The 22504-nt window shown below is 51.9% G+C and overlaps 9 protein-coding genes across 9 annotated transcripts in view; 6 read left to right on the forward strand and 3 right to left on the reverse strand.

Annotated features, from left to right (window-relative positions):
- Positions 1–257: 257 nt before the first annotated feature.
- Positions 258–2834, forward strand: NEUTE1DRAFT_60106 (uncharacterized protein; the record flags this gene model as incomplete). The annotated part of the gene is made up of 5 exons (XM_009851047.1): positions 258–545; positions 596–623; positions 678–1288; positions 1349–2148; positions 2293–2834. The coding sequence occupies 5 exons, from the start codon at positions 258–260 to the stop codon at positions 2567–2569; spliced, it is 2004 nt and encodes a 667-aa protein (XP_009849349.1).
- Positions 2835–4115: 1281 nt separating this feature from the next.
- NEUTE1DRAFT_128549 (uncharacterized protein) lies at positions 4116–6339 on the reverse strand (the record flags this gene model as incomplete). The annotated part of the gene is made up of 2 exons (XM_009851048.1): positions 4116–6050; positions 6124–6339. 2 exons carry the CDS (start codon positions 6337–6339, stop codon positions 4347–4349), a joined length of 1920 nt encoding a protein of 639 aa, XP_009849350.1.
- A 745-nt stretch (positions 6340–7084) lies between these two features.
- On the forward strand, positions 7085–8681 carry NEUTE1DRAFT_60112 (uncharacterized protein; the record flags this gene model as incomplete). The annotated part of the gene is made up of 6 exons (XM_009851049.1): positions 7085–7184; positions 7242–7325; positions 7390–7401; positions 7462–7558; positions 7636–8140; positions 8227–8681. The coding sequence occupies 6 exons, from the start codon at positions 7085–7087 to the stop codon at positions 8569–8571; spliced, it is 1143 nt and encodes a 380-aa protein (XP_009849351.1).
- A 738-nt stretch (positions 8682–9419) lies between these two features.
- NEUTE1DRAFT_39773 (uncharacterized protein) lies at positions 9420–11656 on the forward strand (the record flags this gene model as incomplete). The annotated part of the gene is made up of 7 exons (XM_009850515.1): positions 9420–9582; positions 9823–9930; positions 9994–10119; positions 10686–11061; positions 11115–11318; positions 11380–11521; positions 11585–11656. Coding segments are annotated over 7 exons (1191 nt in total), but the record flags the coding sequence as incomplete, so codon positions are not given.
- Positions 11657–11684: 28 nt separating this feature from the next.
- Positions 11685–12042, reverse strand: NEUTE1DRAFT_116381 (uncharacterized protein; the record flags this gene model as incomplete). Its single annotated transcript, XM_009851050.1, has 1 exon — positions 11685–12042. The coding sequence occupies one exon, from the start codon at positions 11875–11877 to the stop codon at positions 11704–11706; it is 174 nt and encodes a 57-aa protein (XP_009849352.1).
- A 538-nt stretch (positions 12043–12580) lies between these two features.
- On the forward strand, positions 12581–13582 carry NEUTE1DRAFT_128551 (uncharacterized protein; the record flags this gene model as incomplete). The annotated part of the gene is made up of 2 exons (XM_009851051.1): positions 12581–13049; positions 13169–13582. The coding sequence occupies 2 exons, from the start codon at positions 12747–12749 to the stop codon at positions 13532–13534; spliced, it is 669 nt and encodes a 222-aa protein (XP_009849353.1).
- Positions 13583–14358: 776 nt separating this feature from the next.
- NEUTE1DRAFT_39765 (uncharacterized protein) lies at positions 14359–15261 on the forward strand (the record flags this gene model as incomplete). The annotated part of the gene is made up of 2 exons (XM_009850514.1): positions 14359–14488; positions 14585–15261. 2 exons carry the CDS (start codon positions 14359–14361, stop codon positions 15259–15261), a joined length of 807 nt encoding a protein of 268 aa, XP_009848816.1.
- A 997-nt stretch (positions 15262–16258) lies between these two features.
- NEUTE1DRAFT_120957 (uncharacterized protein) lies at positions 16259–18722 on the forward strand (the record flags this gene model as incomplete). Its single annotated transcript, XM_009851052.1, has 2 exons — positions 16259–16602; positions 16666–18722. The coding sequence occupies 2 exons, from the start codon at positions 16259–16261 to the stop codon at positions 18200–18202; spliced, it is 1881 nt and encodes a 626-aa protein (XP_009849354.1).
- Positions 18723–19258: 536 nt separating this feature from the next.
- NEUTE1DRAFT_78799 (uncharacterized protein) overlaps positions 19259–22504 on the reverse strand; it is a gene marked incomplete at both ends in the record, with an annotated part of 4293 nt that continues 1047 nt past the window's right edge. Inside the window, 2 exons of the mRNA XM_009851053.1 lie at positions 19259–20485; positions 20556–22362. Coding sequence (XP_009849355.1) covers positions 19259–20485; positions 20556–22362 — 3034 coding nt within the window. The remainder of the gene's footprint in view (positions 20486–20555; positions 22363–22504) is intronic.

Genomic DNA, 22504 nt, shown 5'->3' on the forward strand with positions numbered 1-22504 from the left:
TCTCCTGACGAAACCTTCCACCCACGATCAACCAGCTACAGCTCGCACATCTACACAAGTCTTACCTGTCTGCCATATGCGGTGTAAGCCAGAATATCTTATCAGAGGCGAGTCTTGAGTACGACAAGTTCAATGTGGTCCGAAAACAGTCCCACGAACTAAACACGGAACCTGGGATTTGGATAGATTCCTCGTGTACGGACGAACATCGACAAGCAATTGTAGCACGCTCAGCAAAAACCTTCCGCGTTACCATCATGAGCGACTATTATCACCACTTCCTCACCTCGATGGCAGGTGTCGGAGGAGACCCTAGTCTAAGCCAACATGGCGCTTCGATACCTGTGCAACAAGCCCCAGTATTAAGCTTGGGGACGACCGCTTACCAAAACCTCGGCGGTTTTTTCAACGGATATGCGGAGCCTATCATGTTCAGTGCACCTAAGGCTCAAAGAAGCCGTCGCAAGTCTGCGCCTGGATTGGATCACATCAAACATCGACGCACGAGGTCAGGCTGCTATACTTGCAGGAGCAGGCGAGTCAAGGTAGTTTACCCTGGCAACCAACGGATGATAGCACTGCTAACGGGTTATAGTGTGATGAAACCCACCCTGTCTGCGAGAGTGCGCCGACCAGCCTTCCTAGTAGCCGGTATCAACATGCTGACGTTACCTTAGGATGCAGAAAGGGAAACCGAGAGTGTGTCTATCCCGAACCAGCACCACCCAAGGGATCCGTGAAAGATTCATCAGGCCAGAGCCAGCAGGAGAGCCCTACATCTTCTCGCGGGGATGACGATGACGACGAGACTGGACACGATGGATCATTGACACCGATAATGGATGAGGATGAAGAAGAAGAAGCCGAAAGCGCAACAATGCAATCCTCAACACCGACCATTCCTCCAACTCCTTTAAGCGCACCGGCAACATCACTAAGTTTCAACCATGGATCCATGAACGCTAGGCAGGGGCTAGAGGGGGACGTACAGTTCTATCTCAACTACTACCGTGACAATATCACGCACTATCACTACTCCGTGGTGAATGACCACGACAACTTTTTCCAGGAGATGTTGACTGAATTGGCAATTCAGGACGAGGGCCTTCTCTATGCCGTGGTCGGGTTTGCAGCCTACCATTATACTCTACAGAGTCCGATAGGAGAGATCAAGGACTTCTTGCATTTTTATAACCGCAGCGTTACTCTACTGCTGAGATTCTTGAAAAGAAAAGAACGCCATACGGAGATGACGCTATTAACCATCCTACAACTTGCCACCATTGAGGTGAGTATAGCATATCTCCCTTACATGGACGGGTATAGATAGGGGCTGACAGTCCGCAAGGAATACCTCGGCGACTGGGTCAACCTCATGGGCCATCAGAAGGCTGCCCTAGAAGTACTGACCGAATTGTACACGCCACAAACGGTCATGCAGACTGTTGTAGGGCGCATGATTCTGACGTGGTATACACGGTTCGACGTGTTTACTGGCATAATGGCCAGCTCCGAAACTATGCTTCCTCGGGAATGGTTCACAGCTTTTGTCGATTACTACGAGGTTCGAGCGGCAGAAAACCCTGACGAACTATCCTACAAAACCGAGGTGTGTTCAGGGCGACTACGCATGATATCAATGGAGATGTCACTCTTGTTCGGGAGAAGCGCCAGGCATCAAGTGACCGAAGAAGAGTATACCGCCGAGCACCGTCGATTATACAACGCCCTCCACGAGTGGAAAAACAGCTGGGATCCTGCCTTGGTAAATCCAGAGTTCCTCGTAGCTGATGTATCGATGAACGGAGCCTCAGACACGGATCGAATCTTTCAGCCACTCACACCAGGCTTGCTTTTCCGGCCTCCCCTCTTTACCTCGACGCTCTTGACTTGCGAATGGAATTCGATTACCCTGATGCACGGAAGCCAGGGCACGTCAGACCCCTCGAGCGAGACTCTGGAGAAGTTGAGGGAACACGCATATGTGATATGCCAGATTTGCGAGGCAGTCGAGACCTGGCCCCTTAGTCCTGCGGGGAGCCTGATAATTCTGCAACCATGTCTCGGTATCGCTGCGTTATTTGTTCCCCAGGAGGAGGCCTACCAGCTCTGGATCAGGAAGAAATTCGCATTGCTCGAAAGAATGGGGTGAGTACAAAAACACTTTCATCTTCGTTCGTTTACCAACAAGAGTTTGTTATGGCAATCATGGCACGAAAAACGAGCACTTTCAACATTCGGCTCTTCGTCCCACTACACGCACGCTGACTGAACGATTTATTTTTCAAACAGGTACATATCACCCGGAACAATGCGCCTAAGAATGGCGGAGCTCTTCCGTGACGGGAGCTGTCTCCGTTGGTGGTTACCGAACGACGAAGGATTCACGCCCATGCTGCAAAGCATCCGGGCCTTTGCAGACGAGCGAAACGCGATGGCTGTGTCGACACAGAGCGAGAATTTGCGACAGATACGTTCCGTTTTCTCCAGGATGAATATTCGACGAGCAGCCATGGACCAGGGCGAGGGCCAGTTGAGCGATGGGGTCAATACTATGCTTTTGGAATAAGAAGAGTGTAGATTGACAGGACAGGACAGGACAGGACAGTACCGGACAGGAGAATCGTTTGCGTATTGAATTCCGTGTCCCATCGGCCGAGCTATATGAACCTAATAAGGCTACGACCGCTGTTACGTTCCAGATTGGACGATTGTCGTTTCGTCGCTGCGGCTTATACACTAATCAGTAGCCCTTGCGAATTAAGAGATCAATCGATTCAGACACAGCGACAAGAGGACAGTGAAGGGACCAACAATACAACCCAGCAACTTTTTCGGTGAAAACTTTGCCTCTAAAAGAGTGATCCGTCTTCACGCTTGGTGCTATCTTTCTCCCCCTGATGGAGCAGCATGCAGGGTAATAATGATATATCCCTTGCGTAAGCAGACAAAAAAAAAACCGGACGTTGACGGACAAGCAGGAAGATCGGATGCGGCTCATTTGTCCCATGTCGTGAGACTGAGACAATCTCTCTGTAAAACCACTGGACTGTTAGTGCAAAGCTGGAAGGAACGTTCCGTCTTCCTGTAGCTTTGAGGGGCGGGATACGGGATCTCAAACGGACGGCTCATCAGTTACCAGTCACCAGTTAACCATTCGGCCAAGTCCATGCGTGCCACGGCTCTGCAAAGTTTTGGTACTACCTACATGCTACCCAGTCTCAACCGTTACGAGGAGGTAAACCATGGATCACCACTCTGGTTTCGGCAACAAGTCAGCAACGGCTAACAGCTTCGAACAATATCGGCTACCGAAGAACTCCCGATTGGTCACCTCTTCTCCCACACCCCCCCCTTCCTTTGGTACTTTCCTAGGTCTCTTCTTTTCAGGGTCTTTTGTACGTGAACCTGACCACACACATGTACTTTACCTTTATCTTCTGGCTCTCGGTTGTTTCTTTTCTTGTTAGTATTTATAACTCTCAAAGTTTCCAGCTTGTATCACTCGATCACGTTTGTTCAACAGACAGCCACGATGGTGCTACACGTTCAAGCGCTAGCGTGATTTGAGTTTGAGATTGGCCGGCACGTCTGTGGTTAGGTAGAATACTTCTTCTCTTCTTTTACGTTATTTGTCTTCTTTATCGTTTTATTTCATTCTAGCATGTATCACCTCATAAGTTAGACCTTGTAGTGGAGCAGCTTGATTCGCCGTTGCGGTAGGCGGTAGGCTGATAGATCGGCATAGACATACCACTGGTTGAGACAGGAGTAAATAAAAGAAAAGGGGGCGGTAAATGGGTTGGGTGTAAACCGAACGTGGAGTCGTACGCATCAGTTCCTGTGGCCTCTTTCACCTCGAAGTGTACAATTACAAGGATGATGCCATTATTTTTATTTTTATTTTTTCTTAATTTTTTTTTAATGCTCCCGTACTTCTTGTTTCGCTTTTTTTCGGTTTTTTTTTTTTTTCTTTTTTTTTTTTTTTTTATCTAACACTATATTTTTTTTTCTAGAAAGTATCACTAGTCTTAGTAGTTAGCATGAGTGTCCATAGTCTTCCTTGGAAGTATGAGGAAATAATGCGGGCAGAACAGGATATGTGTTTTTTCTTTCACAATCGTAGCACAGCTTGTGCTTTCAGCCATGGATTGTGCAGCCAATGAGAAGCTCCATGCGTGAGACTAGCACGGCCAATTCAATCATTCCGACCATTTCTCCTCGTCTTCGCTTTCCTGTCCTTAACAATGGCTCTTACGCTAGGTTATAACAGTGCCTACAGTAGTATTCATACAAAGGCAAATCTTTCACATTGGAAATTCCCAGTGATGGACTACCTAATCCGCCTATGCGACCTGCTCAGCACCAGGAGCCATGGCCTCTTCGTCCGACTTTTCCACCTTTGTCTCGTCTTTTCCCTCCTCCTTTTCGCCCTTCTCTTCCTCCTCCTGGGCGACGTTCTCGTCAGACTGCGCCAAGTCGTTTTCGGCGTGGCTTGGTTTCGTTTCATCTTGGTCATCATCTTGCTTCTCTCTGGACCCATTGTCAGTAGATTCCAGTATCGGTTCCACGCCCACCGGCTGCTCATCGATCCCAGCATCGGCAACAGGTTTCATCGTGGAGTCTTTGTTCGACTCATGACCGTCTCCAATGGGATCATCATTGGCGGATCCAGAAGAAGATGCCGGCGTATCAACATCACTATCCTCCGACTCCGACACTGATGTTGGAATTGCACTTGTTCCGACCTCATTATGCGGAGTAACATCTGCTGATTTTGGACTTTCTTGATCCTCATTGCCTTGCTCTCCTACTTCATCATCATCGACTTTTGCTGATTCCTCGTTGGACTCATCAGGAGTGCTTTTCTTTGTCGGCTGATCTTCAGACGTAGGATCGCCCTCTTGTACAGGCTCCTGAACGCTTGCTGTCGCCTCCTCTGTGTCCTTTTCCGACTCCGGGTGTCGCAATTCGGCAGGAGGCAAGGCTGCTGCTATATTGGCGGGTGCCGAATCTTCGGTTTTCGTCATGTCGGCTTCACTCGTTGGCTGATGGGGCGTATGCGGCTCTGTAGTCCCATGGCACACAATGACGGGAATGTTGTCTGTTTCCATCTCTTCTTCTGTGGCCGGCTCCAGTTCGGGAACCCTTCTGCGCGTGACCTTTGATTTTCCTCTTAAGTTCGCTGTGCTGCTGCCATCCTCTTCCTCCGCCTCCGGAACAGTCGTCACAGCGCTGCCAACCGAAGGGCTGCTCTTAATATGCCGCCTCGTGTTAGTCCTCATTGCGGCAGTATTGAGACCATCATCATCAGCGGGTTCCCCAACAGGTGTTCCCCGGCTTGCTATAACCGGAGGCTTCGCAAAAGTAACGGACCCCCCCGGCTGATGTGTCTTGGGTTTCTCTATCACGACTTGAGGAACGTCGTCGTCGCCCGATGAGGTTGTTGTGCTCTCCAACCCTTCAGCCTCGGGAGGAAGCTGAAAGTTCTCGTGTTGGAGAGTCTTGAAGTGATCGCAGACGGTTTTGAAAAAGATATAAAGGCCCGTTTGGCCCTCGACAGCCCAGAAAACGCTGCGGTGTTGGAACCACGCATGGGCAAACATGCGATGTAGACGGCGAAAGATATTGACCAAGTGCCTCAAAGCCAGATTCTTGTCATGGGTGTCAACGAAGAAGCGGCTAGGGAAGTACTTGGGATTGGTCACAGTGTTGGCCGCCCAATCAAGGGTGTGACAGCAATAGTCGATTGCGCAGCAGCTCTTGGGTGCATCATGCACGGCACATAAAAACTGCCACTCGCTTGCACGCATCTCGGGGCAGGTGGCAGCGCTGCAGGGCGGCTCATCGAACAGAAAACCAACAATGAGGTTGTTGCATTGTGTGATCAAAAAGCGGCACAGCTCATACAGCCATACCGTCTTGTCGATATGAGCAGGGGGCGTTGCGAGAATCTTGGCTGTCTCCCTTGTGATGGGAGTTGTGTTACCGGCCGTATGGTGCCAATGGAGGGCTGCCAAGTGCTCCTGGAGTTGGAAGGCCGAGTCAAGCTGCGCGTCGCAAGACAGAACATGTCAGCCTTGTTCTTGAAGAGATCAATGACTTTTCAGGCAGCGGACGAACCTGGTGCAGAGGAACCAACGGAGGGCCGGCAGCCATGTCGGCGGCCTTGGTGCCCGGATGGATGCGACGATGAGACAGCAGGTCTATCGTAGGCATCTCGTATTGCTGCGCCTGGCGGTTGGCGATCGGGCCCATGGCTGGCGATGTGGGACCAATCTGGATCTCGGGGGCAGGCGGCGGGCTTGGGAGCCGAGGAGAGCTCGGAGGAAGCGACATGATGGTGCTTCGTTATTTGGGCGCGATGTTGGATATGGGTGAAGTTGATACGCGAAGCTGGACAGCTACAACCGCGCGCAAGCAATGCCCAGCTGTGTCTGTCGTAACGACTTCCTTGTTCGTACTATTCGCCCGTTAGTTCGGCTCGACTTCCTGGCGGTATGGATGGTAGATGATTCTGCTCGGATCGATATGCCGGTGGAACAGATGAATCGAGACGGGCTGGGTCGCGTGCAGGCAGGCAGGATGAAAGGAAGAGTTGCCCGGATGAGGTCGTGGAGGTAGATTGACAGTCCAGACGGGATCTGGGGTCCACGGCGGTGCCGTCAATGGGATTCCTTGGGAAACTGCCCCTGCTGCCCCTGTGCTGAGCTGGAGCTTCGAGCCTACAGGTACGCCAGTGGAAGGCGGGAATACGGGGAACTCACCCTGTACCTGGCGCTAAGATCAAGGAGGTGCCCAAGCTCCCAATTGCTCCTCGTGCTGTCTGACTGTAAATTACGGTATCTGTGACAGATGTGCGTCATGCCTCTGGTAACCTAAAGGGCGTGGGCCAACAATCAGTTCTCCCCGGCAGCCTGACAAACATTACATACCTAGTGTACTGCGTAGGTAGAGGTATAAATACGTACCACTGGTCCCTGCGAGAAACCTATGGGTAAGGTGATTTAAACACTACACTTCTCGACAACGTTTTGTGTAATTCCACGACCAAGAACCTCCGCCCAGAGGACCTCAATTCAATATGGACTACGACGACGATGCTCCCCCGGATCTCATAGAGACCAACGAGGTCATACTCGAGGAGGAGAAGCCAGTCAAGGTTCCCATTACCATAGTAACAGGTATGCATTTTCCTACCAATCTCATTGTGGTCGACTTCGCGCTGATTATAACCTCAGGCTACCTTGGAGCGGGCAAGACCACCCTCTTGAACTATATATTGACTGCCCAGCATGGAAAGAAAATTGCCGTCATCATGAACGGTATGGCTGAACATCCCGGGCCTCGCCTTGCATTGGGATAGTTAGCTGACGATGAGATGTGTAGAGTTCGGAGACTGTTTGTCATCCTCTTGCTGCAACCCCTCAGCATAGGTATCTCTGCTAACGCTCAATCTAGCCCTGGACATTGAAAAGTCCCTCACCGTAAACAAGGATGGCGAGTCAGTCGAGGAATGGATGGAAGTTGGCAATGGCTGCATCTGCTGTTCGGTGAAGTGAGTTACCGATGATTGAGCACTTTGTCCCCATCAGCTATAGTACACTGACACTGACCAACATATGATCGTTTCAGAGACACCGGAGTGAATGCCATCGAGTCCCTAATGGAAAAGAAAGGAAAGTTCGACTACATCTTACTCGAAACCACCGGGCTCGCAGACCCAGGGAATCTTGCACCCCTCTTCTGGATGGATGATGGCTTGGGAAGCACCATCTACCTCGACGGCATTGTGACGTTGGTGGACGCCAAAAACATCCTTCGGAGCTTGGATGATCCAGCTGGCAAGGTTGAGGGACACGAAGAGACCGATGAACATGGGCATGGGCCAGTCATGACGACCGCTCATGTCCAGATTTCACATGCTGATGTCATCGTAATCAACAAGTCAGACCTGGTCAGCGAGGACGAGCTGCAGGCCGTCCAGGACAGAATCACGTCCATCAACGGGCTCGCCAAAATCCACATAACCAAACAGAGTGTGGTTCCAGAATTGGAAGGATTCTTGCTCGACCTGCACGCTTATGACCGCGTGGAGGAATTGGACAAGCCAAGTCTGGGCCATAGCCATCTCGACAAGGTCAGAGACTCCCTTTCATCTCTCGTGAATGGCTAGCAGGACCTGGACATTTCCTGATTTCATATGACCAACTAACATGAGTTTAGACGATATCAACATTATCTATTCCTCTACCGGTCCTGACATCAGCACAAGTCGAAAAACTGGATGCTTGGCTGAGGTCGGTTCTTTGGGAGAACATTCTTCCTGGACATGAGAACGCTGCTGACCGGCCAGCTTTCGAAATCCATCGATTGAAGGGTCGGTTGGTGCTCGAGGACGGTAGCGAGAAGATAGTTCAGGGAGTAAGGGAAATCTTTGAAATTTTCGAGGGCCCAGACAAGAGTCAGGGTCAAGCTGCGGGTAAACTTGTGCTCATCGGGCGTCATCTAGTCGATTTCGACTTCCCAACAAGCCTCCAGAAAACTGTTGATCTTGCCAAAAGCACCTAGCCGTCAGGCACCATATCATAGATGTAGGAAATCAGAACGGAATCCTGACGAACATTGCCTCATACGCGTCAGACCGGTGATGAAAGTCTTAATATTGTTTATACGCTGTGGAATTCTGGAAGCAGTGTGCATCCTGCTCTTGATACGGACCGTGGAGAGAAGTCCCATTGGAGGGTCTTCGAATATTTGAGAATAGGGGGACGTCGATGGCCTGGAAGCACGGACCACATATCCTCAAGTTTCCGTCACCTGGACCTTGATCTTGAAGTCTCTAAATCCATGAAAAGAGGGCTTTCAGTCCGCCGAATCAGCGGTTCTTGATCGGAATTGTCTTGCCAGCCTTTAGGTTTCCGTAGTTGTCAACGGTCAACCCGGGCCTGCCAGTGTGCATACCATAACGAAGTGACCTACCTGTAGTAACACCAAACTGGTATGTACCCAGGTACACTGCAGCGTCTCCACATCCCGTCCCAGATGGAGGTAGGGACCACTCACTGCACCTGCGCAGCCAGTGCGTGCAGCTCCCGCTCGTTTCCACAGCGCGACCGGGCATTCACCTGCAAACATCCATTCACTCTGGCAGCGCACCACGACACCACCGCAACCACTCGTCACCTTTTAATCGACGGCACAACTTGCTAATTGCGACAACCGGAAAACAACATTCGTTTTTGCTTCCTTCCGCTCGACCTCTCAGAGAGACTGGTCTTACAACCGCAGAATATCATGAATCGGCCAGGTACGGTGGCAATCCCGCCCTCTTCATTCCAACATATCGTCGACTACCCCGCTGTTTGCCCTGCTGCCCTGTCTTCTCGAAATCCGCGATCGCCGACAACCGCTGGATCATAACCACCGCCTACAACTCGCCTACCCGAAACAGATGCTGGACATTGGGCTGGATCGAGATCATGGACAGGCTGGTGGTGCCGCTGCCGAGGCGCCAGCGCGAGCGCATGGACGTTGCCGTCAATATGCTGCTTCTTTGTCCTGCCCGTAACTCGGACTACGGTGTTTGGCATGCAGTGTTCAAAGGCCGGCAACCACGACCAATTTATCTTTGTGCCCCGTCGCGACACCACTCACCAGCCTCTCACAAAGCTGTTCTCGACGTTATCGGTTCCGCTCTTTCCTACAGCGGCAGCGGCGCAGTCTCTCCTACTCCAGACATACACCCCTTATATTACATGCTGTTTTGAAGTTTGTGGACAAGGCTGTTCGATAATTGCTAACATTCTCTCGGATTGATAGGGGCAGTTCCCCAATCTTTGCGCGGCATGTCTGGCTTCGGAGGACAACAACAACAACCACAACAGTCTGGGCGTGGCGTAGCGAACAGGTTACCGAACGGAAAGCTAGGTCAGGACTTTGATAGGCTTTGGGTACAATTTGGCCCATGACTGACGATTAGTCTGGAAATAGGGGCCGTGAGCGGCGGTTCTGGCTGGGCGTTTGGCTCGGGCATGCCCATGGGCGGCAGTCCTGGTGTTCCTCCTGGTTCTGCCAGACAGTTGGGCGGCGGGAATGTCAGCTTTGCGCAAAGTCTAAGTGGGTCACAACCAGCGACCCCGTTGGATCTTTCGTAAGTCCTCGTTTATATCATGTTCACCTTGTCGAAATCGGGGGCTTGGGTAATACTGCAGCTCAGACTTTCCTCTCCCATAACCTCACGCCTCGCTCTCCTTACGCATCCCTGCAGCTGCTGTGTTTCCCTGTGCTAACATTACCCAGAGAGTTTCCCACTTTGTCCAACACGTCGCAGTTGTCGACGGCAAATCAGGCTTCAATGTGGTCCACGGGGGCTCGTAACCTCGGAGGAGCAGTACACCGCGGTCCTTCTACACCGCTTTCGCAGCAAGGGCAACAGGATGACTTTTTCTCGTCTCGACAACAATCGGCCCAAGGAGCTTTCAGGTTTGGAAACCAAGGGAACTCGGGGCAAACATCACAAACACCATCTAGTGTTACGGACGACTTTCCTCCGTTGAACAGGAGTGCAAACGGCGAATTAGGTGGCATGCCAGGTTTGGGATTCGGATCTACTCCATCGATTCACCCCAATCGGACAAATAATGGCTTGTTGAACGCGCTGACAGGGAGCACGCGCACCACAGACGGGCGTTCACCAACTGCAATTGGACGCCCGCACGACCAAAGGAGCCCGGTCAACGAGGAAGAAGGACGCCAAAAGCCGCCAGTGTATCGGGAGGACGGTATGGTTTCACGCTCTTCGGTGGGCGATGCCGTTTCGCAAGCAATTGGTACCAGGAACCCGCTCGGCGCAATTGGAAACGATCCTCCATCTGCTAAGGGCAAGGAGGAGGATAGGGACCGTACCAACGAAGTCCAAGATCCGTTGGAGGGCATGCCCGCCATCGACAAGTTTGGCTTGAAGGGTTTGCGCACCTTGATGAATAACTTCCCCGACTACAACTCCCTCATTATCGGGATCGATCCTTCCAGTTTGGGGTTGGAGCTGAACTCTTCTGAGTATGTGTAACCGGACTTTCCGCGAGCCCAAGTATCAAGCTGATCTTCTCCAGGCTGTATTCCACCCAAATCTACTCTATACTGGACGATGTCCCTCCCAGGCCGGCTGTGCCAAAGTTCAAGATACCCGAATGCTACATGGTCAAGAACGTACAGCCTATCGAGGCCAAGATTCAGAGCTTTAATGAGGAGACTTTGATGTGGATTTTCTACAGCTGCCCGGGCGACATCAAGCAGCAACTGGCTGCAGCTGAGCTGTAAGAATACTTTCAGTACCTTCCGTTTGATTTTCGTTATGGAGCTGACCAATCTACACAGAACTACGCGGAACTGGAGATGGCACAAGAAGCTTCAAGTGTGGCTTACCAAGGACGAGATGGGTAATACGGCTCAACTAAGCCCAGCTCATGAACGGGGTTACTATATCGTATGGGACACCGTGAACTGGCACAAGGAGCGGGTAAGTAGCGTGCCGTGGTTCGGCCTTTCGCTTATAGGTGGAATATGCTAACGACCTATCCAGAGAGAGTTTACTTTGTATTATTGTGATTTGGAGACCAACCTCGGCGTCCCAATGCCAGCAATAGGAGCATAAGCTTTCAGACTCATCGGCACGGCATGCATATGCATTCGTGCTTTGGGTTATAGGGAAAGGGCCAGCTCGACACGCCTCGAATGGGTATCCTTCGCAGGGGCGGACATACCTTGCGAGTATTCACCGGGTAGCTCTTTGAGCGGACTACATTGCTTAGGAGGGAGGTTATTAGATATCTGAACCTGCCGGATACAACCCAAGGTATAGCGCTGTTGAATCATCTATGGTCAAGGGGCTCGTCTCAGATGGGAAAAGTTAGAGATATTATGAGTTTCGGTCAGCGAAATTACATAGGAATACCAGCCGTACCGGACAGATCGTTATCTGCATAACAACCATGGTCGAAACAAGAACTGTTGCTTGATATTCAAATACTTCCAAGCTCCAACATCTGCGATCAAACTGTCTATATTTCGGTGCAAGCTTACGCGACGTCTTTCGTTTTGGTAATTACACGCAACCTCCTGGCTGTTACCAGTGCCTACTAACACGTGAAAGTTGTGTAATCATTCCGTTCATTGTTACGCTACGGTCGCAGGCTTGGCATTGCCCCACTGCGGCCGAATTCATGGATGTCACTGCTTTCCCCAACTGCCTCCTCATCACTCTCACCTGTGTACACTATATTCGTCTGTACATGGGAGGCAAACCAACGCTTACCTGTAATTTCGACTTCGCTGGCCACACTACTTATTTCGGGACCATCGTATCCATCAACTGCATCTCATCACAACGCATTCCTTTCTTTCATCCTCTCCTTGCCACCAACATCGACATCGACTGCCCTTGGCACGCGTCACCTCCCTCAATCCCGTTAGTCATCGGCATCGTCTTGCGACGCGCATCATACGTCAGGCGTTAGGGAGCGAAGCACTTTTCGACGGGGATTTTCAAGCAACACAAGCTAGAATTCGCCGGGACAAGAATACTAGATTTCCATTCTATAGATTTTACTCAGCAAACTCCCGCGGCTTCCCGGACTTAGCTGCCCAGTCGAAGGAGCCGGTTACTCAGCGACAGCCTAACTTCCACATCTCGCAAACGAACGATTGCGAGAGGGGTCAACAACAACCAAAGATAACAAATCACAATGGCAGAGGAAGAGATTAACATCCCTTCCCTGGTGATCGTACTGTTGGTCACTGGCCTAGCAGTACGCTACTTCTTCTTCAGCGGAAATGCGTCTTCGGCAAATCGCCAGCCGGGCGGGACAGGCGGCGCGACACCAGAGGAGTTGCAAAGACGGAGGGAACGAGAACGAGAAGCGGCGGTCGAAACGATACAACAGATGTTCCCACAGGTAGACAGACGGACTATCCTGTGGGATTTGCAGCGCCATGGGGGAAACTTGCAGGCTACAACAGAAAGGATTTTGGCGGGAAGAACGGAGACTGTAAGTTCCGACCTCTTTTTAATATTCCAAGCTTCGTTCTCCATGCCTCACAGGATGCGCTTTTGCTCGTTCTCTCGTAGAGGGCTTTTGCTAACAGCTGAGTGACAACCATCCTTTAGCCTCCGATCACCTTTCAGCCTCCGCCTCCACCCAGCTCGCCAGAGACAACCGCTGCTGCGCAGCAAAGTGCAGCTGCCGCCGCCGCCAGTAAATACGCGGAAAAGAAGGTCCATCCGGATCTGATCACAAGGTATAACCTGAGGGACAAACTCGCCAGCGCCCCTTCGGAGGATGCCGGGACGGCGGCGGCCGGCGCCCCAAAGACTGGAGGCTGGAGCTCGAATCGCGAGGAGAGGCAGTCGTTACTGCGGACGAGGAGGGATCAGATGATTATCGAAGCCAGAAGGAAAATGGAGGCTAAGATTGCGGCGGAGAAGGCGGCTGCTGCTGCTGCTTCGGGCTCCGCCGGCGGCGGGGATAACTGAAGGCCCATGGGCTTGAATTTTGGCTCTGTAAGGGGCAATTTGGGGTGGAACATGTTTGCATGTAATGAAACAGCGTATAGAACCGACAACACAACTCCAAAAGAGGAAAGGCTGGTGGAAGGGGTTTGAGGGAGTTATCACACACATGTCACAGTTTGGGGCGTGTATAGATTGTAAGAGACAAACTAGGCATCATGAGGCTGAACGTGGTCGGATAGATCGGAAGCGTCCTCTGTGGTCAATAGGGGTTATTTGGTGTTTCAGCGTAGCTACAACTTTGTACGAAGACATTCGTATTATGAGGTTGAAAGCCCGATACGTCGCCAGAGGTGGAATTGTTTTGGAGTCGACCATCGCAGCAAGGTACCTGACACTGCAGCTTGTCTCCAGATCTCATATGTGCGAGGTCAAACCCTACATCTCTCCTCAGTGGCAACATCCGGCGTTGACATCTTGCAGCCGCTCTTGGCCAGCCAAATGGGTAGCCCTTGCAACTTCCAAAATCAAATTTGAGAAGCTGGCCTTGGACCATCCAAGTCCGTCTCGAATAAACTGGAAGTTATCAACTGGTTATGCAGGATCAATCGGCATCCATGAAGCCAAATGAGGGAATAACATTCAGCCCCAAGGCAGTCCCGCCGACGCCTCCACATAGATGCCCTTCCTTATTGCGCTCAGTGTTCTCGATATCATCGCTCCAGCACCACATATCTCTATTTGGTGACGCGGAAATCCCCCCTACCAAGCTCAAACCCGCCTCCGCTCCATCCACACCTATGTCGGCAACACCACCACCCAAACGCGATATAACTGCCCCCAAGAAGATGTCAGAGGCTGGAACCGGATACTTTATGCCTGGCTTGGCCTCTCCAACGAGTACTTCGGAATGTGGACTCGTGCCATTTACAATAACGCCAAAGACGCGGGGAATCGATTGGCGATATGGAGCGCAAGGTGAGCAAACCCCAGCCAATTTTCTCTCGTGCTTCGTTTCGGTTGCTCCCAAGTTGGTCACTAACCTTGTTCGATCTTGACTGTCACTCTCTCCAGGCACAAGTCTCCTCGTGAACGCAGCCGAAGAATCGCGCCGCAGCGGGAACAGCACCTTCAGTTCCAACTTCGAGCGATCAACCTACATAACCGGTCTTCAGAACTTACTCAACGGACTACCACTGGACCTCCGAGAATCCGAAATAACCATACTGCAGCATGCCGTCCCGCCGGCGGTGGTGGCCAGGATCATCCAAGAGAGTAGCCCTACTGAGCACAACAAGCCAGAAGTAAAACATAAGGACGTCTACAGGGAAAACGTACTCCACAAGTTCCTCCTCTGGATTTTCTGCCTGGTTGATCGATGGGTCTGGTTCGTTTGGCCGAAACTGCTGTGTTTCTATGTTAGGATGAAACAGGTCAGTCAAGATCACGGACAAGAGGTGGCGGGCAGTCTAGGTAGAGGCGCGTTGTCGGTTGCTGGTGCCATCGTCTTCGTTGTGAACCAGGAACCTGTAACGGAGGCGGCGCGGGGAATTGGCAAATGGGTTTATGAGGGGGTTTCGGGAGCTGTGACGGATTTTGTGGCAATGAAGGTCGCTGAGAGGAGCGGAGGCAGCAACAAGAAGAAGAAGGAGGAGGAGGAGAAGGAGGAGGAGAAGGAAGGGGAGGAGGAGAAGGAAGGAGAGGAGGAGATCAAGTTGAAGGCATCTTGGTGGGAACGATACTTGTGGTAAGCGATCATGAGTACGACAACAGCGGCAAGAATTATTGGGATAGCGGTATCAAATTGGAGGTATTGATTGGGACCTAATTGGAATAGGAACATGCCTCAGACCATCATGTTTACATATGTCCAGTTTCCCACCTTCTCGGTGTTGAGTACTATATGCCCACGTGTAGAGGGATCGCTATGAGACGGAACGCAAGAGTGTGACGGCTGACCCGACGTTGCGAGATGAGCGGATCTATCTCATGTGAGGCCATGACGGAGACCAATGCTGAGAGAATCTGCTGGACAGATGCCACAGAGCCTGTCGAGAAGTCCAGCTGAGGTACCCTGAGCCGAAACTCGGAGCCGACTGGAATTTCATGTTATTCCGTAGCACGAAGCTGATATGAACACCTTTTGAACCTTTGCCGGCCTCTACAGCGTAGAGAAAGGAGATACTTGGTGTATCGTTTCCTGCGTAGTGTACATAGTGTAGACGAATGAGACAAGGACCAGGGAAGATTGAAGTGGGCAAAGGGGGAGGGTCCTGTTCGGCCCCATGTTTTGCGGCGATGATCGCTTTCCAGTGTTCCTGACTAGCAAATGTACCGTAAGGTAGCTCATACCTATCTGAAGGTGCACAGGTACACTTAGATACAGAGCCTCAAAGATGGGGCTCGGTGCGGAGTAACGGCTGATAAGATAAAGGCGGCTCATACGACAGGGATCTAACTTCAAGCTTCGACTTCGATAGCATGGAAATTTTTTTGCTGTTGCAGGTACCAGGCCCTTTAGCCACTTGCGCTCTCTTCCCATCTCTTGTTTTTTTTCCCACCTTTTCCGCCCATCATTCCCATCACACTCGACGCCGACAACGGTTTGACCGATTTCTCTGGTTTGATTGTCCGCCTCTTATCGTCCCCACCCACAATTAATCCATCAACCCAAGTCGTTGACGGATCCGAGTGTGCGCCGCCATCTTATCAGTCCCGTCCCGTCGCGTCGCTGTAGCCGTCGCCAACATGAGGACCAGCGTATTGCGCCAGGCCGGCCTCTGCCGTGCTGCCCTCGCTGCCCGCCATCTTCAGATCTCCTCCAAGCCCTCGGCCGCCCTCTTGAGCCAGGTCACCCGCGCCATCGCTGTCCAGTCCCTTCCCTCGGCCTTTCTTCCCCGCTTCTACTCGGCCGAGGCCACTGCGCAAAGCAACACTGCTGCCTCCAATGGCCTCGTTACCCGCTTTGCCGACCTCGCCGCTTTGGGTGTTCATGAGAACGTTGTCCGCGCCATCACTCATGGCATGGGCTACGAGAACATGACCGAAGTCCAGTCTATGACCATCAGCCCCGCTCTCAAGGGCAAGGACATGTATGCCTAGATCCGTCACCTCCATTTCCGCGCTTCCAAAGGTTGCTAACGTTAAGCTTCCAGTGTTGCTCAGGCCAAGACCGGAACTGGTAAGACACTTGGTTTCCTCGTCCCTGTGATCCAGAAGATCATCACCCAAGATCCCGACCTCGCCCACAGGTTTGGTGGCAAGAGAGCTCGTTCTGATGACATTCGCGCCATCATCATCTCGCCAACCCGCGAGCTTGCGGAGCAGATCGGAGAGGAGGCTCGTAAGTTGGTCAAGGGAACCGGTATTATCGTCCAGACTGCCGTTGGTGGTACCCAGAAGAACGCTATGCTGTACAAGACCCGTCAGCAGGGCTGCCATATCCTTGTCGGCACCCCCGGTCGCCTGAACGATCTGCTTTCCGACAGCCACAGCGGCATCGACGCCCCCAGACTCTCGACCCTTGTTCTCGACGAGGCCGATAGAATGCTCGAAGTTGGCTTCAATGAGGAGCTTCGCCAGATCATCAACTACCTTCCCGATCGCAAGGTTCTTCCCCGCCAGACTCTGCTTTACTCTGCCACCATTCCCAAGGATGTTGTTGGTCTCGCCAGAAGCTACATCGACAAGAACAACTTCGAATTCGTCCAGACCGTCAAGGCCGATGAGGTTCTGACCCACGACCGTATCCCTCAGTACATTGTTCCCTGCAAGGGTTTCGAGAACATTTACCCGGCCATGCTGGAGCTCATAGAGAAGGCACTCCACGAGTCCAAGACCAACCCCGAGGCTCTTCCTTTCAAGGCCATCGTCTTCTTGCCTACTACCGCTGAGGTTATCATGGCCAATGCGATCTTCAAGCGCCTTCAGTGGAAGTTCAAGCACATTCCCAAGACTTGGGACATTCACTCCAAGCTCACTCAGAACGCCAGAACTCGTGCCGCCGACGAGTTCAAGAACGCGCGTACCGGTATTCTCTTTTCTTCGGACGTTACCGCCAGAGGCATGGATTTCCCCAATGTTTCCCACGTCATCCAGACCCACATTCCCCCCAACAGGGAGCAGTACATTCACCGTCTCGGACGTACCGGCAGAGCCAACAAGCCTGGCCAGGGCTGGCTTATCGTTCCCGACATCGAGCTCCACGCGGCGAGAAGCAGACTTCCCGGTCTCCCCATCAAGCGTAATGACGAGCTCGAGTGCGCTTCCGTCAACGCCGCTGATTCCGGTGCTGACAAGCACGCCAACTTCCAGCACATCCTTGACGCGGCGTCCAGACTCCCAGAGGACCTCTTCAAGGACTGCTACTCGTCCTACCTCGGTGGCGCTCTCCAGGGCATTGATCGCCAAGCCTTGGTCTATGCTCTCAACGACCTCGCCAAGTTTGGTTGGGGCTTGTCGGAGCCCCCTGCCGTCCGCCAGAGCATCCTGAAGCACATGGGCCGTGTTCAAGGTCTGAGAGTCGAAACCAGAGAACATTCTATGCGCCCCATGGGTAGCGGACCTGGCCACCGCCGTGATTTCAACTCGCGCGGCCCCCGTCGCCAGTCCGATGATCCCTTCGAGAATGTCCTTCACAGGGCTCAGGATCTCGATCGCCGTCCCACCCGTCGCCAGCAGGCCAGCTTCTAAACTAAGAGCTGGGTCAAACTGTGCATTGGCGACGAATGGGTTGTTTGGTTTTTCCCGCTGAAAGAAGATGCTTGCGGGGTTTTGTCTGCTGAGCGAGACAGACACCTTCTCAAAAACCGTGGTATCGGGTCCCCCATGTATTTTCTTTCCGTACTGTTCGACATTGATACCATCTGTACTATAGCATAATTATCACGGGAAAAGCAAGGCCGGAGTTTCTTTTTGTTTCCATACATTGGGGTGGCTTGTTGTCTATGGAAATGTTATTATAGACAGCGAGGGTAACACACAAAAGAGGGGTAGTACAGTCTTTTTTAGTTCCGTGGTCACAAGAGAGAAGAATTTTTGTTCAAGAAATGGGATTGGGACTGGGGCACACCTAGACACATTCGGGACTGGAGCTGGGGGGCTGGGGGCGTACTTCTGTTTTTGATTTGTATAAGGAAAAGAATTGGGGCCATCTCGACTTTAGAAGATATTCGTTCACTGTTTTTGAAAATTCCATCATGACACATTCACTGATTTCATCGAGTTTCAACATGAATCGCACATATACATTTTCGTCTTGTACGATGCGAATCTGCTCCGCATCTGTCCGTTGATAGCCACGTTGACCTAAGTTTGAACTCCTTCCTGAAAAACAAAGTATGAGTAAACACTCACCATGAATGACTCCATCTGATCTCACTTGTCGGTCAGTGTCCTGAAAGATGTATTTTCTTCCATCTGAACTAGATCGTCCCCGTGGTCATCGAAGCCCCACAACCCGTTATCAGCTTCTCGACTCTTCTTCATATTTATTTGTTAACATCCCCCATCAACTCATTCATACTCTTCTCCCAACCTGAAGGAGGGCAAATGCTAGGCAACTGCGTGTCGCGTAGATGTTCCTAAATTAGTAGGCCTCGTATAATAATAAGTCCTCCATTTTCCCTCTCCCCGCCGTATCTTGCCCACCCCCTTCCCATTCCTTCCCACCTCTTCCCTTTTTCTCCTCGTGGTATATATATATATATATATCAGCCTCATCAATCTTATCCCAAGTTTCCCTACTTTCTAGTTCCCACCAGCACCACCCCCTCCTCCTCCACCGCCACCGCCCTGCTGCCCACCAAAAAAGAATCCTTCAAACAAATCTAACTGCTGTCCATCGCTAAAATCATGATGGTTCCCTTCCCACCCGATACCAAAGCCTAGATCCATCTGTCCCACTACCTCAGCCGGGTTCAGGTTCACGTTCAAATTCGCCAGATCTCCTCCATTACTAATGTCCATACCACCAGCGGCGCCGCCATCAACACTTTGCAAGAACTCTAAGCCTTGTAGATCACTGAAGCTTAGTGTGCCGGGACTATTGGAGTATGCTTGTTGTTGCTGTTGTTGCTGTTGCTGTAAATAGTCATTTGGCGTCCCTCCGCGTTGTTGTTGTTGCTGTTGTGGCTTGGCCCCAATAATCGGCGATCCACCCATCTGAGCAGGCGGCGTTAAGGGGTTACTAAGTCCTTGTCCTTGCCGTTGTTGGTGCTGTTGGATGGCGCTCGGCGAGGGCATCAAGGTCGGATCAATGGAGGTCTCGCCTGCTGGGCTTTGAGCCATCGGTCCCCCGCCGCCAGAGGCGGCTTCCGCAATGGAGCTTGCGTTGCTATGTGGTGGCGGAGGTAGGTTTCGCATGAGAGAGAAGCCGCCTTCCTGCTCGCTCTTGATCGCGGCGGCAGCAGCGGCACCAGACATGCGGAACTGTTGGGCCTGTTGGAAGGCGGAAAGCTGAGATGCTGATGAGACGGAGTAGGCGTCGGAAGCGAGATCGCTGTACTGTGACGAAGGATTTCGGAGCATAGGTGGGCGATGGCGGTGTTGTTGTTGTTGTTGTTGTTGTTGTTGTTGTTGTTGTTGTTGTTGTTGTTGTTGTTGTTGTTGTTGTTGTTGTTGTTGTTGTTGTTGTTGTTGGTGCTGGCGATGTTGCTGCTGCTGTTGTTGTTGTTGTTGTTGTTGTTGCTGCATTCTATAGTGTTGCAAACTAGAAGCGGCAGAATCGCTCTGTGAGCTCCAGTCGAGACGCTGATCAATGCTTCCCCCAGGGCGTCGTATGTGGATGTTGTTTCCATATCCGCCGGACAAGTCCTGGCCCTGGCCGAAGCCTCCAGTCGAGTTTGCCATTTTGATGGTTGCTTTGGCGGTGCGATCAAAGGCATCTCGACAAGCTTCTGCTGGCGGACATTTATCTATCAGGTCTGTAAAAACGGATTTGGCAGCCAAAATCGTGAAGTCGACTTCATCCACGGTCTATAAGGGGGTGCGCGTTAGCCTGTGAAAAGCCGTAGAATAATCAGCAAAAAAAGGTGTGTTTCCTTACAAGTCTGCTCCTCACGATAGGGGAATGCCAGATCGCATAAAGATAAGATATTCCGGCCATGAACAAATGGTGGGTGGCCAAATAGGTATAGTTGACCAGGCACACACGGTGCAATTGGCGGTAAAGGCGCAAGATACGTTGGCCTGCCTCGGCGACCTTGAGATACACGCGGTCTTCATCCTCCCGAAGCTCCATGTTGAACATTGTCGGGCTGTTGACCTCCTTTGACGTGTGATATTCACCTTCGAACAAGGCTGGCACACTTAGACTTTGGCGATAGAGCATAATGACAGCCTGCCAGTAGTTAAGGTCAAAGAATTCAGGCGAAAATTGTACGCCAGTCTGCTGCCGTGTTGGTGCAGAATTTTTCCACTCCCATAGTCTCCTGTCGATATCAATGCGCCATGCTCGGAAGGTTTCGAACTGTGACAAGAACGGCGATGGAAGAGATGTATGCATGTAAGGGTTCTTCTGGTTCAGTCCAGAGGCCCGCGCAAGCTGTGATTGCTGGAATTGCAAGACTTGAAGAACTTCTGACTGGAGCAGCCTAAGACGGAAGTAGTGATGTGCGATGAGTTTGTAAGTCGGTCCTATCACGTCGGGGGGTGGTTCAAGCAAGCCGCTTGGCGTAATAAATCGATCATCTAGGAGAGAGGGGAACTCTGTGGTAATGACTTGATCTGATATGCCAAATGGCCTGCCGACGCAAACACTGACGAGGCGATCGAGTGAATAGGTGCACCACCACAGACGCCGCCTGAGATCACGCATGTACTCCCTTCTTCCCCTTTCCCGCGAGAATGCTTCGCTCTGGTCTCCGATCCCTAGACCGGATTCAATGTCCTTACCGTCTTCGTAGTGTAGGCCGAGATCGACCGCCAACCTGATGGCGACGCCGACGATGTACCACAGCCCGGGAGGAACCGGCCTCAACAAGGCAAAGTTGGCGAGAAGCAAGACGGCCTGTAACTCTTCCAAACCACCGGCACTGTTGCCAAGACAAGCCTCAAGATGAACAATGGCACTAGCATGATATTCTTCTGGCTGGCACTGTCTTGTGTTGTCATCAGTTTTACCTGGCGCTTCTGCCGATCCACTGGCCTTGGTCGATTCTCCCACAATGATGCCGCCGCCTATCGCGAAGACCATGTTCAACATGTAAAGTTCTCGTGGCCCCCGTACACGGTTTTCTTCGGCATAAGCTTGCTCAAACATTTCCAGGAACTCGCCCTTGTGGAGCACAGGCATTTGGGGGTTCGCATGCTCAAAGTAAAGCGACATCAGCTTTTCGCCCATAGCCCTGCTGGGGAATGTTGCCGGATGAATCGTCGGTTTTGTGTGCAAGCCAAAGAAGGAGTCTCTCATAGACGTTCCGGCGGTGGCGGGGCCATTGTTGGGAGCAGGCTTGTAGGGTCGGATGCCAGCTTTGTCCGAGGTGGACTTCTGATCGGATACCGACGACTGCACCGCAGCGAAAACAATGCGTGCAAAAGATATTCCCGAGGTAGATCCCAAATAGCGAGGGTTTGCCGTTGCGGATACGCCACCAAGGTCAGACTTGGACACCAGTTTCTGTAGTCTGACCACATCATCTCCCTCATTCTGTGGTCTTTGATTGTTGATGCTATCTGGTGTTTCTAGTTGTGAGGGATGCCCGCTCGTGTCCACCTGGGTCGAGTGGACATGGCGCGGCCTATCTCCCTTCTTGGAACAGTAGTCCAAATTTTCGGCCGGCGGGAAAGTGATGTTGTTGTCCTTGAGCAGATGCTCCAGTTGCTCTACTCGTTTCTCGAGGTAAAAGATATAACTGGGACAGCACGGCGTCAGTACTTTTGCTATTCACAGGCAGGAAGCGAGGCGTTGGTGAAGATGGGTTATGGCGGGAACCTTAATGATTGGGTCCCGGCCGGGCCGGGGGAAGGGGAGGGGGGGGGGGGGGGGGGGGGGGG

This window comes from Neurospora tetrasperma (genome assembly GCF_000213175.1).
Source record: "Neurospora tetrasperma FGSC 2508 unplaced genomic scaffold NEUTE1scaffold_2, whole genome shotgun sequence".
NCBI classification, from domain to species: domain Eukaryota; kingdom Fungi; phylum Ascomycota; class Sordariomycetes; order Sordariales; family Sordariaceae; genus Neurospora; species Neurospora tetrasperma.